Below are 20203 nucleotides of genomic sequence, written 5' to 3'. Positions count from 1 at the left end.
GTGGTTAAATTCTGTGCATTTGTGTTTGGGCTTTATTAAGTCCTGCGTGCGGCGTGCCAAACAACGATCAGCAGCTCCTGACTGTAAATGACCACACCCATCATAGTGACACAGAAAGGCCTTCATGGTTTCTGAACTGTGCAGAACGCTGTGTTCAATATTTTAGTGGTGTCTCAACAATATGTTGAGGTTGGTTATGAAAATATGAGAACAATATTTGTGTTAGTTTACTCAATCAGTTGTATGCTTGTACAGAGCTAAGATACCAGCTAATGATAGGCCACATCCCATATAGATGGTAAATATGTATTGGTCAAAATGCTACATTTCAAAAAGTATATTTATTTTTTAGGGGAGCTAGCCCCTCCTATATCCAGCTTTTGGTGTCTGTCCACAAACTTTGTCCTACACAAACATTAAATTCCCATTGACTGAGAATTGAGAATTTTATGTCATAGTGTCTGAGCAAATGGATATTGTGTCTAGTTTATGTTATGATGATGTACGATGATAAGAGCACCCCTCACTTCACAAGGGTGTGATTATTTTTTCATACATATACAGGGCAACAAAAGTATGGGAAAAGCAATTGCATAAATGTATCCATTAAATGTTGTCTTTGTGTTTTTCTTTCTCCTTTATTTTCTGGACAAGGAAAGCATTTTGGGACATATCTAGTGCTCATGCAATCTTACATATTCTTAGGATCTTTTCATTATTTTTACAATATACTAAAATGGTAGAAATGTATCATAGGTTTCACTAATAATCTTTCTCTCTAACAGCTTCTCAGATCAATAGTGTGTTCTGTGCCCTGTGGTGAGTCAGCTGAATAGGCATATTTTTATCTTTGTCCCTGTGGCAAAGATGAAAGCACACTAAATTTAGCACAGGCCATCACATGCTGTTATTGTCTCCGCCAGGCCGAAGGCATGGGGAGAGAGTATGTTTTGCACTCCGTCTGTCCGCTTTCCCATATTCCATCCCCATTGGCTAAGATTGCATTCCAAAGTTTGCAGGATTGGTCCGTTTGGAACAAAATGCCTCAAATCTTAACACAGCGTGCGATTTCTGTGCAATTATGCACACACATTCCTACTAGGCAGAGGAAGAAATGCCGCTTAAACATTTTCAAATTAGCCTCATGGTCATTGTGGCTCTATAACAGGCTAATTCCTGTTTTTGAGGGGCACTAGCCCCTCCTATACAAAGGTTGTATGTTTGTCTTTAGTTCAAAGTTTGTTTAGTAAACGCATTGGCAATAAAGGGAAATTTTAAGTCATAATGTGTCGGTTATGTCATATTGTCTCTTTATTGTTAATGGCGTTTAATGTTTGTGTTTACATCACCATTACAACACCTAATCAACATGAGTTAGACTTTAATATATTGGCGCCCCTCACTTCACACAGGTGTTTTTTTAAGTGGTGCAACCACTTCATTACGGAGCTTTGTGTGTCTCTGGGTCTGTCCCTGGCTGGCTGGCTGGCTGGCTGGGTCTGTCTGAGCATGAAAATAGCGTTTGGTTGGTTTTCACAACCAAGTGTCACTGTTGCACACACACATATTAACTGTATATATGATGGTTTGGGGTATGACAGTACAGTGACAGTACAGTACAGTAGAGGGACCCCCTGGGGACCCCCACACGGTAACTCTGTCATTTCTCGACCGTTTTGAACACGGGGCGGCTCCCCCACATGGAGTTGCACCACTTCACACGTGTTCAACACAGATCTGTTAGATTTTTCATATTTATATCTCTGTTATTACCGGTAATATTAAAGTGTTTTGATTCTCTCTTGATCTTGAGTAATCCTGTAAATTTGCTACTTAAGTGAAAAATACATAAATTGCATTGCTATTTAATGTATGTAGAAATTGGTTTGTGTTTGGATGTTTGGCTCCTTAGTCTATGCATCAAATAGCCTACATGTCAGATATCCCTGTGTCTGTATAATTCCTCCTACTGTAGTTCTACATTTGCTCAATGTAACATGCAGTGGATCTGTGTGTGCAGTAGATCAGTGATTCCCAAGCAGTATGGCAACAGGTACTTGGTGTGCTGTCACTGAGTTCAGTCCAGGTTTGCGTTGGGATTTAACGAAGTTATACATTATTTTTTAATTTAACCTTAATCAGCACTTTGTGCCTTGAGCTTGGCCCTGACATGTAGTTCTGGTGACAAATGTGTGGCTTTGGTTCTTGATTTTATTTGAAATAATTAGTACCATGCTTATGCAGAACACGTCCCAAGTAGTTTATATGCAAAAGAAAGTTTTGAAAGAACGTAGAAAGGCTATTTCTTCACCACAAACACCAATGTCTTTTTGTTTTTATTGTGTTATTTTTCCATTTAAAATGTGTAATTTAAGTAAGGTTAACCACAAATGCGCTTCATCTTGTCAAATTTTGTGCCTTTTTGCTGGGAACTGAGTGCAAGAACGAGTTATTCTACATGCAAGTTCATATACTTTGTGTTATGGCCACCACCGCCACCATCTATTGACCTAAACCTATAATTACACCAATTAACTACCCCATGTCAAGGAGCCAAACCAAATAATTTTACTCTCTAGTGTGAATCATGGGATGTAACAATAAATAATATGCATGTCAAGTCTTGTCTTGTCTTGTATAATAAGCTGCCCGATATTATGTAAAGTACTGTTATAAGCAGCTACACTACATTTCAGACAATGGTTTAGTATAATTGTTTGTGTGGGGTTTAATGTAGGCTACTGTATAATGGTGCAATCTTTGGTATTACTGTAGCAGTATAAAACAAAGTTCTGTCATGGACATGACAAATGCTCTTGTTATGATAGTTTGTCTGCTATCACTGACACCAAGCCACTAAACTGACAATGTAACAATGAGCATGTAGATCATGTTGTCTTTGACCTGTCATTACTGAGGTTTGTTGAATACACAAACATGTTTACCATGTCTTTTAATCGTATCAGCGTTCACTGAAATAGTTTTTAAACAATTTGTGAGAGCTGCAGCTTAAATGTACCCTACTAATACGGGGAATCTTTAGGAGTAAATGATAAATCGTGTTAGATGATAGATTTTTGATAGACGCTATATACTATGCAGATGTACTATATGTTGGCTACTTGTTCACACATGGTAGGTAATATAAGATCGACCACCTCATTGCAGAGGGAAAACACCAGCAGTTCAGATAACTTGTTAAAAGGTTTGCTCCTAAAAACAGCATTTCCAGAACACACTCACCCTGATGTGTGCAGCAATGAATATTACTGTAATATGTAAGCAGTGAGAAGACTGAGCACATAGCTTAAATACATCAGCAATGCTTGCTGGTCCTTCACGATTTAGGGCGAGGGCTACAGGAATATCCAGCCTTCCTTGAAACTATGACAGTACTATGGGCGACAGGGCCTTTCTGCTCAGCTGACCACCCAAGAGCTCCACAGTCTGTTGACTCTTTTAAGGGATATGACTAAAGACAGGAGACCCTTTGGCCGGCAACTCTACATCTGACCTCAAACCTCAAACCCTTAGAACTCCATATATGGATATATGTCAGACTAGATATTCTTTCATCAGCCAACACTCCCCACTGACAGGTAGTACCCCACCCCCCAGAGAGGACGTATAGGGCCTTAGTCCTACTCCTCCTCCCAGCCAACACTCCCCACTGACAGGTTCCATATGTTGATCCTTCCCTATCCATCCTTCCTCTTCGATGTCTCCCTTTTGACTTATACCTGTCCATTCAAATTTCAAACTCTAGACAGGCCTGACCCAAAGTTATTAGTGCAGCCGCGCCTGGCAGCCGGCGAAAACTAGAGTTCTCAACAGGCCCGAAAATTAAGGCCAAGCCCTACCGGGGCCCTCATCAAACCCTGTACACTCAAGAGATCTCCATATACTGTATGGAGCTGAACTGTTCTGACATTCCATATGTTGATCTGACCTCATCAAACCCTGTACACTCAGGACATGCTCCTTATATGGCCAGTACAGAATTCACTCCATGTTGATCTGACCCCCCATGCCAAAGCGCCAGCGCTCGCCCAGCAGTCTGCCGTCAACGAGGCGGATGCGTGCAGCTGTGCACGTGACCTCGCCCTTTAGGGCAAGGTCGCTTCTCGCCCTCAGGCGTCTTACTGGTTATTATTATTATTATTACTGTACATAACAATGAGGAACTATACCATCTGGATTGGATTTGCTTTGTGTTGTTACACTCTTTTAAGATAATTATGTATTAGGGATAATGAAGTTGCCCTTACAAAGCCTAGCACAAAATGAAAGTGAAAAATTGCCAATTGTAAAGTTAAATACTGGGCTACAGTTCAGTTGTAAAGAGTCCAAGAGAATAACTAGAATTACTAGTAAGTAACTATAACTAAAGTTTTCAAATTGTAGTGGAGTAAAAGTCTATGTGCCTCTGAGATGTAGTGGAAATATTCCAGTAAAGAAAAGTACCTCAAAATGTACTTGTGTAAAGGCTACTTAGTTACATTCCACCACTGGTTTAATGCAAGCGCAACGTATGCTGAAGGAATCTAGGGCGAATTTAGGGCGGCTGTGGCTCAGGAGGTATAAGGTCGTCCAATGATCCCTGGGTCGGCGGTTCGAATCCCGGCTCCTCCTGTCTACATGTCGAAGTGTCCTTGGGCAAGACACTGAACTCCACATTGCCTCCAATGAGTTGGTCGGTGTAAGCTCGCCACCATTGGTGTGTGAATGTGGGAAGTGAGGACGCTGGCGTCGACTGTACACCTCCCAATGTATGAATGAATGAACCATTGTAAAGCACTTTGAGCACTTGGAAAAGCGCTATAAAAATGCAATTCATTATCTGAAGTGGAGAAGGATCTGTATGGGAGATTTTGATCTGCCTCCAAATACAGTATTTTCTCTGTTCATCTGATATATGCTACACGATGAAACTTGCACAGCCCTAGTGGTGGAATGTTGTTATTATCACACCAGTATCTAAAACCATGCAGGTAAAAACATTTGAAAATCTCTTTTTCAAGAGAAACCTGCACAAGGTTAATTTCGAGTACATACATACAAATACACAAATATCAAACATTTGTTGAATGTTGAAGCAGCATGGTCTATAAACCCTCAGAATTACACCAACCACCAACTCCATGTTGTGTAAAACCAGCACCAAAGTTATGTGCCCAATCAAGTGAGAACATAGTACTTGGCACTTGCCAGACTATGTTATGCAATCTATTGTGGCTGGAGGAGAAGTGTGTGTGTGTGTGCGTGCGTGCGTGCGTGCGTGCGTGCGTGCGTGCGTGCGTGTCAGAGAGAGAGGTGGATGATGAATGAAAGTGTGTGCAGATGGCTTCATTCAACAAGACAAGGACTGTGTGTGCTGTGTGCATAACAAACAATGAGGTAGAATGTGCTGATTCAGCTGTGTGGTATGGAGAGTGAAGGACCTAATCTGAGAGGCCAAATGCCCACCCTGTTGACAGCTTTCTGGCACACTATACTGCACACACAATCATGGGCGTATGCAACTCAGACCGTGGACCATCCCCATTTAAATTGGCATTTTGCTGTGTGCCAGATTCCGTCTCAAGCTTCAGCCATTATAGCCTAAATTAGATTAATGTTTATTTTATTCTGTTGTGTTGTATGATGGTGTCACCTGTCAAAAATAACAGACCTATAAAGCTTAATAGCTCACAACACCTTGCTACTCTGAGCTTGCCTTTTATTTTATTTTCCATCTTGTTAAGTCATGTAATTTCATCAACATTCAAAAAACAAATAGGCAGGTATACAACATGTTAGATACTGCAATGTAGAACTACTCTGTTACAAGTAAAAGTCCTTAATTCAAAATGTACTTAGGTACAAAAAGTAGGCTACAAAAGCATTGGCATCAAAATGTACTTAAAGTTCCATAAGTAAAAGTACTCATTATGCAGAATGTCTAATTTTTTCAAATGTATAAAAATATTTTGAAAATAGCAGATCTACAGCTTGTGGACCGGCTATTTTCAAAATGGCCAAAATCTATAGGGCTGAAGTGGTTAATGTATGTTTTGGAATAATAATCAATATCTACAAAGTAACTAGCAACAAAAGTTTTCAAATAAATGCAGTGGAGTAAAAGTACATGCTTCTGAGATGTAGTGGAGTAAGTAGAAGTAAAAGTACTGGAAATTGGAAATACTCGAAGTAAAGTACAAATTACTCAAATGTTACTTTCCACCACTGTGTGTGTGTGTGTGTGTGTGTGTGTGTGTGTGTGTGTGTGTGTGTGTGTGTGTGTGTGTGTGTGTGTGTGTGAGTGCGTGCGTGCGTGCGTGTGCATGCGTGCGTGCATGTTTGGTTTGGTTTGAGGTTTAAGGGCACGTCTTCAGCAACACAGTGAACACACCATGAACAAACCCACACATTGTGGATGGGATGCGGCTAGACACGCCTCTTCTGTCAGCATAATGATGCTGTTTTTCCAGCCAGGCTACATATATAACAGATTTGGTTTGCATTTGCACACGAGTTTGCGGACGTCTGGAAGACTGGAACTAACTACCTGTCCACTCTACCAGCTAGCTTCTACAGGTACAGTACAGTAGTAGGAAATCGCCGAATTAACACTGTTTCAGTGCATGCTGTAGAATATGGCTGGGTCTCAGAAATTATATTTATTTTAGCTCATTCATTTGACAATCGTGAAATGATGGACACTAGTGTATTCTTAAGTTCTTCCCAGTGGCACACTGATAATTCTAGTTCTCCAGCATGTCGCTGCAGGTCTAGGCTACTTCACCCACCCTTGAATTCTTTGCGTGTTACTCATAGGAGCCTATGGTTCCTCCAACCCGTAGACAAGTGTGAAATTAAGTTTAGCATCTCTGTAGCCTGATTGGGTAAAGAAAAATGCATGCATGAATCAACATTTAACTGGGATGCATTAGTTTAATATCACATATAAAAACAACGGTATCATCTTAATGCATATGGGGTCTGGGGAAATATCCAGTTCTGGCTCGTGCAATTGGAGAAATGGGTTTTAAAATACTATAATGATGATCATCCAATCAAACTTCTCAATATGCATCATACATACACCATCATGATGCTATAATGACATGATGACCTGCTATGTCTTTACCACTTAACACACATTATGAGAGGTAATGGTAATGTCAAACCAAGTTGTAGACTAGACTATTATTATGCAACAAACATTTGCAGTTTTATATATGGCATTTTTGAGGATAGAGAATTGCAAATTCGAAACTGCATCTAGAAAGTATTTTAGAAATATTGGGATGTTTAGAGAGAACATCATATTGACACCTTTATACAATTATATATATAATATATACTAGTTACGCACACATCTTTTTTACAGCACACTACACATAAGCCTACATATAGCCCACCAATAAGGCTCATACAAGCACACCTGTCTTGAGCAAACTATTCCATGCATGAATGCACAGTTTGCACACTGAGGATTAATTGCCATTTTAAGAGTTTAAGCCTATTTAAACCCCAGCAATGCATCTGTATTCTGGAGAAAACCTTCGCAGAAATAGCACATCTACAAGCTTAAAACAGCATTGTAAGCTTGTAGAATGGCCTGAAGGACTCCGCTCAACAACGTATAGTGGTTACTGGTTAGTGATCGTGACAGTTTTTCTGTCCGTACATGGATGAGGCCTGGAAGGTTGATTTTTATCATTTATAAATTAAAGTGAAAGTGAAAATACAATTTTCTACAGCACATTAACAAGTAAAGTTAGTGTATTGTTTGGTTCAGTGTCTGTGAATCTTCTCCTTTGCCCATCAGAGTGATGGTGAATCACAAAGAGTTTGAGGTGGCAGGGAAGGGGCCCGGCCTGCAGGTGTGGCGGGTGGAGAAGATGGATTTGAAGCCTGTTCCCAAAGAGCTTCATGGAGACTTCTACACCGGCGATGCCTATATCTTGCTGTACACCACCGCAGGTTTCTCGTACAACATTCATATGTGGCTGGGTAAGAGAACAATCTGGCGATTTGATTCAGGGAGACTTTGTCAAATTAACTCCCCGCAAGTGGATCACATGCATGGACCCCACGATGAACATACATGTTTCCTGTTATATTCTTACAAGTAGTTTTCAATGAACTGTCACCATAGGAGCAGACAGTTCCCAGGATGAGAAAGGCGCAGCTGCCATCTTCGCCACCCAGCTTGATGACTTCCTGGGCGGAGGACCAGTACAATTCCACGATGTTCAAGAACATGAGTCACTCGCATTTTTGGGCTACTTCAAGTCTGGAGTCAAGTACAAAGTAAGATGACTTAGCCACATGAACCCTACTATTCCAGGGCATGTCATAATAGAGGAACATTCTGCAAAAATAACTAATCTACAAGCTCACGAGATTTGGTGTCTACATGTGGTGTAACATTGTTGTACTTTTTGGACAGCAAACTTCATAATTTTCTTATCAATACAGATTCAGAAAGATTATACTTACTATAATGCAGTGCTGTCCCTGTTATTCTGACAGGCACACTGAGGTTCCTGCTTTTACTATCGGATTTATCAGAGTTATGAATTCTCTCCAGTGTGTCACATGCTGGTGTGGTAAGGACCCAAGTGCAGGACAGTGAGGCAGGTAGTGTTCAAAAACCCAGGACTGGGTGTTTTAATGCAGGTGACACAGATAACAAAGACAACACATATTGTGCACATACTTGATCCAATGAGGACTGACTGGGGAATGATATACACAAGGGGGGATGAGACAGCTGAGGTAAACAGGAGCATAGAACAAAGAAAACTAGACCTGGGAACATAATACACATAGAATGACCAAATCTAGACAAGACTGAGGCACAAAATCTGAGGCACAAAATCTCAATCATGACAGTACCTATCCATGTCCATACAGTTCAACTCTGAGACCGGTCTCAGAGTTGAACCGTTAATTGAACCGAATTAAAAGTTGAGTTTATCAAGATAAGCTCAACTTTTAGTCAAAATAAATCCTAAATCTGGTTGATGTAAATGAAAAGGTTGCATTTGTTCAATTCATAATTATGAATGTGTTTGTATTAGGCACCAGTGCAAGGACATTTTTACAGTCTTGTATGATTATCCTTTATTTTGAGCTGGCCAAGAGAGCAGCATGAAACACTATTACAACAATAAACAAGCAATACAGTTTGTTCATTGTCTGAAAACATACATGTATAAAATGCTCATAGCACTATCTTGAGAACAGTGCAGAGTAGCTGGGTGCTCTCACAGGGTTTCCACTGAAGGGATTCCCATAGAGAATTATAAATGGAAAACAGGCTAAGGAAAATTCATGACTTATTCCAAAACACCAAATGGCAGCAAATCTGTCAAACTGAAATACTGTAGGCCTGTGGAAAAACAGAGGCAGCGAGCTAGCGAACCATATCTGCAGTGGTGGACAAAGTTAATACTCAAGTAAATACTCAAGAATTCAAAAGTAGAGATTACAAAGTACATTTTCTTTTTAATATCAAATTTTGCATTGCCCTATTGAAATATAGAACATTTCCAAAACAAAAACAAATCAGAAATCTTCCAAAATTGTCGGTGAGAACCCACAGTGTCAGTTGGCCCACAAGAAGACATCCATGATTGTTCAAATGCCATATTTGTATCACAGCAAGGTGGAGTGGCTTCGGGCTTCCAGCATGCGGTGACCAACGACATGAATGTCAAACGCCTTCTACATGTCAAGGGCCGCAGAGTCATCAGGGCTACAGAGGTGGACATGTCCTGGGCGAGCTTTAACAAAGGAGACTGCTTCATCGTTGACTTGGGAAAGGTGAGTTCAGGTGGGAGTGACTTATCAGGCACCAAAAGTGACCAGTGAGGTATCAGACACCAAAACATTGACTGACAACAATAATGCCATGATGTTAATCTCACCCTCCCTGTTTACCATGTCTCTCAAATCACAGGACATCTACAATTGGTGTGGCAGTGAATGTAACCACTTTGAACGTGTGAAGGCTTTGAGAGTGGCAATCGATATTCGGGACAATGAGCGAAAAGGCCGCGCCAAGATGCATCTGATCGACGAGGGAAGTGAACCAGAGGATGTCCTGAATGTGAGTCAACTTTTCCGTTGTATGGAGCAGAATAGCTGATGTTTTGCGACAACATAGTGTTTGTCTGAGTCAGGATGTCGGTGAGTTCATACCCAGGCAAACTCTGGATTTGACTGTGTTTAAGGGTCACAAATGTGTTTGTGTGTGTTTTATTTATAGGCTCTTGGACCAATGCCTGAAATCCCATCAAGAAGCCCTGATGATGAATCCGCAGAGACGGCCAACCAGAAAAAGGGAACTCTCTACAAGGTGAGCATGACAATGTAAATAAGAAGCATTACTGTATTTACATGAAAATCAGTAAATAACTTTGTAAATTCAGTAATGTATACTATCCCCCAGAAGACTGATACAGATGTTGTGTGTGTTTTCTAGATCTCTGATGCTGCTGGCTCCATGAAGATGTCAGTGGTAGCTCAGACAAACCCTTTCAAACAAGAAATGCTCTCCCTCAGTGAATGCTACATCTTGGATAATGGCTCAGACAAGAAGATCTTTGTCTGGAAAGGTTGTTAATGTTTTTTCCCCCTGTCATACATATTATATACATTATTATTAATATCCAGTCAGACCACTTCTTTTTGCAAACGGTTCCTCCTCCTTGATTACTGTGACTACTCTAGTATTTTCATTTGACAAAAAGAGCAACATACATGCATTTCATAAGTGACAGGTCTCTGACCAAAGAACCACACTTCTACTGTAAACTGCAGGACCTGATGCAAATCCAGCAGAGCGCCGCGCTGCTGCCAAGGCTGCAGAGCATTTCATTAAAGACAGAGGTTACCCCAAGCACACCCAGGTACAGCTATGTAATGATGAAGTTTACACCTTTCAGTATGGATATGTGCTGGAAAACGGCATTTGCAAATCAAAGTTTCCACCTGTTAATGGCATTTGTTTATCTGCTAATGACATGAACAGATACAAGTGATGCCAGCAGGGAGTGAGACCACCTTGTTCAAGCAGTTCTTCTGCAACTGGATGGACAAGGACCAGACCACGGGCCCCAGGCGGCCCCACACCGTGGGCCGCATTGCCCGAGTGGAGCAGATCCCTTTCGATGCGTCCGCCCTGCACAGCAATGAGACCATGGCTGCCCAACATGGCATGGTGGACGATGGCTCCGGATCAGTCCAGGTGCGTCAACTAGCAGGATGAGCCGTAGCGAACGGAAATAAAAGCCTGGGTACCGAGGCTACTAGCAGGATTACACTTGATTATGTCAGTACACTGTTTATTATACTTAGTAAGTCATGGCAATGGTGTGTGTGTGTCTGTAGATTTGGCGTGTGGAAGAGGGCGAGAAGGTCTCTGTGGACCAATCCAGCTACGGACAGTTCTACGGAGGGGACTGCTATCTGGTGCTGTACACGTACAACGTACGAGGACGAACAGAACAGCACATCATCTACACCTGGTTAGTGCTCCCTCATGTGGCCACACAGCGGTGAAATCACAAAAGATTTTACCCATATACAAGTACACAATAAAATAACATGTATACCCTAGAGATGGATAAGAGCGCACATCCACTGATGCTCTAGTCTAGGCTGTATGTGTGCTCCTCTTCAGAGCTTTGTGGTTGAGGGCAGTACAGTTCCCATGACAGGTAATTACCAGTATGAGGAATCGGTTACAACATTCCTCTTCATTTCTGACATTCATTTTTTAAAGTGTGGCTGCTTTTCTGTGCTTAGGCAAGGGGTGAAGTGCACACAGGATGAACTGGCTGCCTCAGCTTTCCTCACCGTCAAACTGGACGACTCCATGGGGGGATCACCTGTGCAGGTAAGACAGAACACTAATACTATATGGTTATTATTTGTAAATATCACTTCCATTCAAGCTAACAATGGAAGTGCAGTGTTCCTTAATTAAATGTGGGACCCAAACATGGGTGACATACAATGAATTTATTCAGAGGAACATGTTGTTTAATATTAAGGCCTGACTTGACGGAATTCAGATTCCAGTACACTGAAAGCTACTGATCTAGAGATGCTATTCCTAACAACCCTGTCTTCTATCAGTACTGTAGGTAGGTAAAATGGGAACTCTTTTGTTCCCACAGGTACGTGTCACTCACGGCCAAGAGCCACCCCACTTTGTGAGTCTGTTCAGGGGGAAGCCTCTGATCATCTACCTGGGTGGAACGTCTAGAAAAGGGGGCCAGAGTCAGGCTGGTGGCACACGACTTTTCCACATCCGGCAGAATTCCACCAAAGCCACAAGGGCTGTTGAGGTAAGCCCAACGTATTACATTGAACATACTGTATAATTATGTCCTTATTATACATGTAAAAAAACAGACAATACAAAAAAGAAAAAAAAAACACAGCAAGGGACAAAAAAGGAAACAAAACAAAAAAGAAAAGAAAAAAAGGCTGCATTTTTCATATTACAGGATACAGTCATTGAATTCCTCATAGATTATCAATAGGCTGGAAGAAGAGATCCCACTTTTCCCACTTTTTATAGAACTTATCCTCTTGTAGTCTAAGTATGAATGTTAGTTTTTCCATGACATACAATTCCTCAGTAATGTCCATCCAATGTTCTTTCGTTGGTGGGTCCTGTTGGTACCAGCGTTGTGTGATCGCTTTCTTACTTGTTGCTAAGAGGATATTGATTAAATATTTATCATGTATTAGAAACTCTTCAGGGATATTTCCTAACAATAAAAAGGAACAAGTCTGAGGTATCTTAAAACACAGAATGGTCTCCATGGTGGAGTGGATATCCTGCCAGCATTTCAGAATTCAGAAAAGTCCAGAATATATGAGCGTGGCCCGCCTCCTTGTGGCCTTTAGGTGTTATAATAAATCTCATTAGGTTCTTCCAAAAGAATTCTCTCCACATTCTTGAGTTGGTTGACGTAATTTGTGTTTTGCACATATTTTCCCATTCTGTGTAAACTTTATTTAACTGGGAAAAGGACCATTGAGTCTTGTCACTTTTTCAAGGGAGACCTGTACAAGAAAGGCGGCAGAACTGTTTTTAAAAGTTACATTGACACATATTATTATACTATATTAAAACATATCTTCCAAGACACCAATAAAACAAACAAAAAAATGGTTATGGTCCACATCTACACTCCTCTTTAAAAACATCTCCAATCAGGGTCAACACCTCGTAATGTGGAAACAACCCTGGAAACTATTAAAAAATAACTACCTTCTGGACTGTGTTTGGCAACTGTTAACTGTAAAGTTATGGAGGCTACAACGATAATTGGACAATTTCGACAGGATTGCCTTTTAGATGAAAACACACAAATATAACAGTCTACATGTAGCTAGAGAAGGCCTATCCATAATTTCCTATAAACTACACTGATGGGTGGATCAGTGTCAAGCAATGCTAATGTTCTCAAACTGAATCTATCTCTCTCGTCTCACTTTTGCTGATCTAGGTGCAGCCCTCTGCTTCCTCTCTGAACACTAACGATGTGTTTGTGCTGAAGTCACTGGATTCTGTGTTCGTGTGGAAGGGAGTTGGGGCCACAGATGAGGAGATGAATGCGGCCAAGTATGTCACCAGCCTGCTTGGAGGCAGTGTCACTGCAGTGGCTGAGGGAAACGAGCCAGGTGAATACTATCAATAGGAATAGTTTTTTCCTCTGTGATGATAGTATGATAGAATTGTGTTTCATACAGTACTACTGCACTCTCCCCAGCTGCTTTCTGGTCAGCACTGGGAGGGAAGAAGGATTACCAGACATCCAGGAGCCTGCAGAAAGTGGTGAAGCCACCTCGACTGTTTGGTTGTTCAAACAAAACTGGCAGACTCATAGTGAGTACATAACTTTCCGAACTTGAAGTGCCTCAAGTGCTGTAAGGCAGCATTTGAAATCAGACAGTATACTGTATTCTATTTTTTGTCAGGCAGACGAGGTGCCTGGGGATTTCACACAAATGGATCTGGCAACCGATGATGTCATGATTATGGACACCTGGGATCAGGTAAGCTCCTTGGCATGCTAAGGCTTTAGTTCCGACACTATTATTGGTCCGACAGTCATTAGACCGACAACCTACCTCAAACCCTAACATAACCGCAAGCACGGGAGCAGCGCATGTTCGAGCTCTAGTCCGACCGTTGTTCCCGCATGTCGGAATTACCATCGGATCCCTCATTTTATTCAGGAAGTGGTCCACGCTCTCCTGAGATGTTTTATTGTTTGTTTCCTTATCCCTAAATCTCATGTGGTTGTATCTTCCTCTGTCTCCTGCCACACCAGATCTTCCTCTGGATCGGCAACGAAGCCAACAAGGTGGAGAGAACTGGGGCAGGCAAAATTGGTAGGATAAACACATATTTATTATGAGGGGCCTCAGGTGTCAGGGGTCCCAGGCTTTGTTTATCACATTAACATTGTCATGTATAATTTACAAACAAAGAAAACAACAAAACACTAGATAGGTTAAGTGATATATTTTGGTAAAAACAATATGTTTTTTGTTAAAAGGTTAAAGCCTTGTATTCTGACAGTAATGATCACCATAGAGTTCATAGTTTATTCAGTAACAGGGGGCTTCCTGTCTCTCCAGATCTTTAATAAACAGAAAATACATTTTCAGGTGGGTTGCACATTTTCAACCAATCAGGAGAGAGTACACATTTATCAGCTTCAATTTATATTGTTCCAGTTCCAATTTTGTATGCTCATTTTTTTGTGTCATCACTTACAATTCCACTTTTTTATCCTGTATCCTTTTCTCTCCTGATTGAATACATGTTTTATCCAGACCTGATGTTTGATTTTCTAAGAGCTGAAGAGAGCTGTTACTGAACAAACACTATTACAATCAGAATATATAGTTATTTAACACTTATTTTAACAAAGGACTATTACCCCACCTTAACATTGCTTTCAGTGAAGGCTGGGTAATATAATAAATAGTTGCTCCAAAATGTTCATTTTTCAGGAAATTAAAAATATACATTTTTCAGGAAGTGAAGAAAACCGTATATTTTGAAAACAAAGAAATATTTAATACTTTATATATTGTCAATTACTTGCATGAGAGGGGGAGAGGTAGTGGAGTTAGTTGTTTTAGCAGACAGTTAAGATTAAGGTTTTGTCCCAAGCATTTTTTACTACTTTCCAAGTTTCCATTGGTTCAATATTTTCAAAACAACACACAGACGTAAAGGGTGTTCAATAGCACTGATTTATGCAAACAATCAAGAATGGAGTTAGGAGGTTTTCCTTCCGACAGCATAAATATAATATAGTGTACCTTTTTTACATACGTATGTATGTATGTATGTATGTACGTGCGTACACACACACACACACACATACACACACACACACACACACACACACACACACACACACACACACACACACACACACACACACACATACATACACATTACAGTCGTGATATTCCCATCTCGACCATTACTGTGACTACAAAAAGATGCCTGTACTCATCTATGCCTTTTTTATTTTTTTACAGCTAAAGACTATGTAGATTCTGACCCCTCTGGTCGTCGTGGTGTTCCCATCACAACAGTTAAGCAGGGGGCAGAGCCACCCACCTTCACTGGCTGGATCCAGGCCTGGGACCCCAAGATGTGGGACACAGACCCATTGGAGCGCATCCGGGCCAACTTCTAAACACAGTCATATGCACACCCACACTCTGCCTACCTGCTGATGCTTGGCTTACATTTCTTTCCACCAGGAACACACAACGCAAACGCATCGGCAAGTTATTGTATCTGCAAACACACAGTTCTTATAATCTTAAAAGGTAAACTTTGCCCATTTTCAACTGAAATCCCATTGTTTCACATCATCGAGAATACAGAATGTATGCCTGAAATTACTTGTTTTACATCATGGTTTGTTTCACAACGTCAAGAAGAAATTCACAGAGGAAAGTATTTTTTTGCCACACTATATTTGGTATCTCCTCGTTGAAAATATTTTCCCTTGGAGTTGGACCTTGCCATATATCAAAATAGAATATCCTGTATTTTGTTGATTTCACAGTGGTCTATGATAAACTGATGCCAGCGATAGACTGTTACAGTATATGGAAGCTAATTAGAACTATGCACTATTTTTACCAGTTAGTTAGAATGTGACCTTATGATGTCTTAGAAAGTTTGTAAGTATAATGGTCAGTGTTGATGCATTAAGCTCTGTCTGGCATAAAGACATTATTGTGGAGGACACTTCCACTTTTCCAAATTGGACTGAGTGAACTCAATTTTGTTTCAGGGTTTCCCATGTTTACTGTTTTAATAAAACCTCTGTAAAAAAAGAAGTCACATGGCATTTTGTGTGTAATTTGTATCTATTCTTATTTGTATAGTGTCTGTGATTGTAATTTTAGGGGAGATTCTTTCATAAGCCCAGTATTTACTTTGTTCTTGCAGTCTTTTCTGATTTGAACATTTTCAACTCAATTCAAAATTTAAAAAATTGTACAATTTATGGCAAATTGCTTCCTATTCCAAATCTGGTCAGCCACCCTCCATTTCATAGGGTTTCTATTATCTGTGATTATCTTGATTTCTGTTGTGGACATTTAAGTTTGTGTCACCACTGAGGGGATATAGCTCAAATCTCGTCAAACAATACACACATAATCATGAATCTCTTATAGCCTAAACCTCGGTGGGTGTTAGTCAGAGCCACGTGTCAGCCATGCTTGATGATAATGTGCCTATACAGTAGCTACAGTAGGCTATATGCACTTAAGGCATATAGCCAGTTGTGCTGAGTTGCACACTTGCGGATTAAGGTAGGCTACAGGGCTGTTAAAACACTCGCCCCTTATGTTTCAGTCTTATCTGCTGGATCTGAGAGAAACACTCATTCAGTCACTATGAACCAGAAGGTAGTGCTCATTACAGGCTGTTCCTCTGGCATTGGCCTAGCCCTGGCTATCCGCATTGCAAAGGATGAGAAGAAGAGGTTCATGAATCATGGGTAAGGATTTATTTATATTATATTAAATTAATATATTTTTTTAATATTTTAAACAAAATCAAAAACACCAACAATAGATCTACAAGCTCACAATGCGTCATATCCGCTTTGTGATTTTATAGATTGGATATTTTTAGTACTGTTAGAAGTAGGCCTTTAGGCTAGGCTTAAGGTGATGATAAATTGTGGTACAGTATCTGATTAAACTGATTTGTATGTGTGTGTGTGTGGTAGCCATGTGATGTGTGTGTCCCTTTCCTACCTATGATGCATATCATAGGTTTGTTATATTGCTGCATGCTGTGTTTCATTGTGTATGCCACAATGAGGAACCTGTCTAAAGGTCAGCACCTTGTCAAGGAAGCAGGTCGTACATTGGGAAGGACGCTCGTAATCAAACAACTGGATGTGTGTGATGAACAATCCATTAAAGCCTGTGTGGTCTGCCCTGTGTGGTCTGCCCGAGCATCAAATGGACATCCTTAGTAAGTTACAACTATCTGATTAAAAATGAAATGCTACAGTAGACCTTGGACTCTTGAGTAGGCTACATTTCTTTCCAACTGAGACATGTTGACTGTAGGAACAGGATTAACTTTAAATGAATGAGCTTTACATTGTATGGTCTCACCATTCTTTACCATACTGAATTTCTCTCTGTCAGTAACGCTGGGGTGGATTTGATTGGGCCCATCGAGTGTCAGTCTATAGATGAGATGAAGGCTGTCATGGACACCAACTTCTTTGGCCTGGTGCGTTTGCTCAAGGAAGTCCTCCCTGATATGAAGAAGAGGAAAGAAGGCCATATTGTTGTCATCAGCAGTGTCATGGGCATCCAGGGTGAGGAAGGAAATGCATGAGAAAATCCATTTGAGGTAAATGGAACAGCAAGTACTTTAACACACACTTTTGACTTTTGTTGTTTTTCAGGGATCTTGTTCAACGATATATATGCTGCTTCCAAAATGGAGGGCTTCTGTGAAAGCTTGGCAGTACAAGCACTGAGGTTTAATCTCAAGTAAGTGCCGCTTCAGGTAAACACACACGGACAAAACGTGCTGCTTCATTTTAGTGTTGTTCGTACATTGTGGCTTAAATTGGCCTCATGAGACCAGGAGGATTAGTAAATGATGGATAATTCCTCTTGGAGTGAGCTTCCCTTAAAGGCTGATTGCATGCATGCAATTGCAAGCCAACACCTGTGGCCCAGTTGTCAACGTCACCAACATCTGCACACTAGACTCCCACCATCATTTAATGTCATGATGGATAATGGGAACAACAAACATATCTATGAATGTTTAGTGCAAGCTTTAGAATATTATACAAAATAAATGTTCTTCAGCCTGAAGGACATTAGGTTTCACCTAGTACGAGAGAAGATATATTTTCTCTCAAATCAAGATGTACCACCTTTACAGTTAATTAAACTAGTACTTGCTATTATCTTTCTAACGAGACTCCAAAATGTCTTCTGTGATCACACCCATGCTGTAGGCTACTTTACTTCCTTTTTCATTGAGCCAGGGCCTGTGATAACAGAGTTTGAGCACAAGGTGTATGAGGATGGTTTGAAGACTGATCTCAGCAAAGCTGACAAAGTGACTGCTGACATGTTCACTAACATCTACTTGTAGAACTACAAACAGATATTTGAGACCCTTGGACAGACACTTGAAGATGTCGCAACTCACCTTAATGCAATTGTTCAAATTTTAACATGTTTTACTGTATTTGGCTAAATTAATCAGTGTTGTAGGTTCATACATGGGCAACTGGCGGCAGTGGCGTATCTAGGAATTATGTTTTGGACAGGCAAGATGTGTTAATTGTCGTCTCCCCGCGCACAATCGTAGCACTAAAGGTTTTCAAAGAGATATACCTGCCAGACGAGTAGGATACAAAGGCTGAAAGGCATGCATTTACATTCCAATGGGTGATTGAGGGTCGCGCTCTACCGCAACGGCCAATCAGCTGTCCATTAATAGTTCTCAGGTCTTGTTTTTGTCCTCTTTTTGAGTGGTGTAAACCACTCCTACGACTGGCTTCGTTAGTTTACGTGTCTGTCTGTCTGTGCTAAAAAAATTAGCATGGTTGCTACGGTCACCCAGTTCACACGGGTGTGATTTCATTACGTCAGACATTACGTCAGACCACAGCTGATCAGTCTATATAAGACCTTACACCACTCAGTTCACACGGGTGTGATTCTTTTCTCATTGTATGGATTTTGGCCAGGCCAGAAATGGATTTGGACAGGCGGACGCCTGCCCTCACCTTATTGTAGATACGCCTCTGACTGGCAGCCCGTCACTTAATGTGGCCCTCAGGTCAATATCAGAATACTGATATATTATTGATTTGCAAACATGACCGCTTCAATTACTTCTAAATTAGTAGCTTAGTGATTTAAAATGTATACAAATTTTATTATCTTTTTTTTATGTCCAATGTATTTGTATTTAGTTTATAAAGTTCACATAACTATAATTAAAGGCATTTGAAATTAAATACAAATGTTACTTTTCAGGATTCCAATTGAAAAATAGCCAAAGATTATTCAGGATTTCAATTCAAATAAGAGCAAAAATAGCTGATCTACAAGCTCAAAATACGTCACACTGCAAGTCTGCAACACATTTTGAGCTTGTAGATGCACAGATAACAGTAATATGCACTGTGGCCCTCTGGAGTGAGTGTGGAAATATAGTGGCCCTCTCTATCGTCAAAGTTATTGCCCAACCCTGTGCTAATTGACCATATTTGCCACCCCCCAATATGACATAAGAGCAAATATGGTCATTGGTCAATGTATTACTGTTGAGGCAGTTAACCTATAGTTTTAGTTTTAGTTTAGTTTTGTTTCCTAGCATATCCACAAGATCATCGCCATGGCTGACCCACCATTCTGTCACCAGATGTGAGGGTTGTGTAACTTTGGAGAGATCATGAAGTTACAGATAAACTGTGGTCACCTCTAGCTTCCGTTCGTACAGCCTACTCATTGTGCTTGTTGTGTGTGTGTGTGTGTGTGTGTGTGTGTGTGTGTGTGTGTGTGTGTGTGTGTGTGTGTGTGTGTATTGGGGGGGGGGGGGGGGGGGGGGGGGGGTTGGGGGGTTGCATGAGTTTGCACAACCTGTGTT

The 20203-nt window shown here is 40.7% G+C and overlaps 2 protein-coding genes across 2 annotated transcripts; both read left to right on the top strand.

Annotated features, from left to right (window-relative positions):
- The first annotated feature begins 6461 nt into the window (after positions 1–6461).
- scinla (scinderin like a) lies at positions 6462–16379 on the top strand. Its single transcript, XM_079505134.1, has 17 exons — positions 6462–6576; positions 7814–7998; positions 8144–8298; positions 9655–9816; positions 9953–10102; positions 10262–10351; positions 10478–10610; positions 10816–10904; positions 11027–11242; positions 11386–11522; positions 11803–11893; positions 12177–12347; positions 13521–13695; positions 13785–13900; positions 13993–14070; positions 14349–14409; positions 15577–16379. Exons 2-17 carry the CDS (start codon positions 7818–7820, stop codon positions 15735–15737), a joined length of 2166 nt encoding a protein of 721 aa, XP_079361260.1. The 5' UTR covers positions 6462–6576; positions 7814–7817; the 3' UTR covers positions 15738–16379.
- A 577-nt stretch (positions 16380–16956) lies between these two features.
- On the top strand, positions 16957–18802 carry LOC306926205 (retinol dehydrogenase 8; the record flags this gene model as incomplete). The annotated part of the gene is given in 7 exon segments (XM_079505469.1): positions 16957–17060; positions 17381–17500; positions 17502–17549; positions 17725–17900; positions 17991–18078; positions 18568–18694; positions 18698–18802. Coding segments are annotated over 7 exon segments (768 nt in total).
- Between the last annotated feature and the right edge of the window lie 1401 nt (positions 18803–20203).

This window comes from Electrona antarctica, assembly GCF_951216825.1.
Source record: "Electrona antarctica genome assembly, chromosome: 7".
Classification (NCBI taxonomy): Eukaryota; Metazoa; Chordata; class Actinopteri; order Myctophiformes; family Myctophidae; genus Electrona; species Electrona antarctica.
The sequence above is the reverse complement of the archived record's forward strand: the minus strand, read 5'-3'. Positions and strand labels throughout refer to the sequence as shown.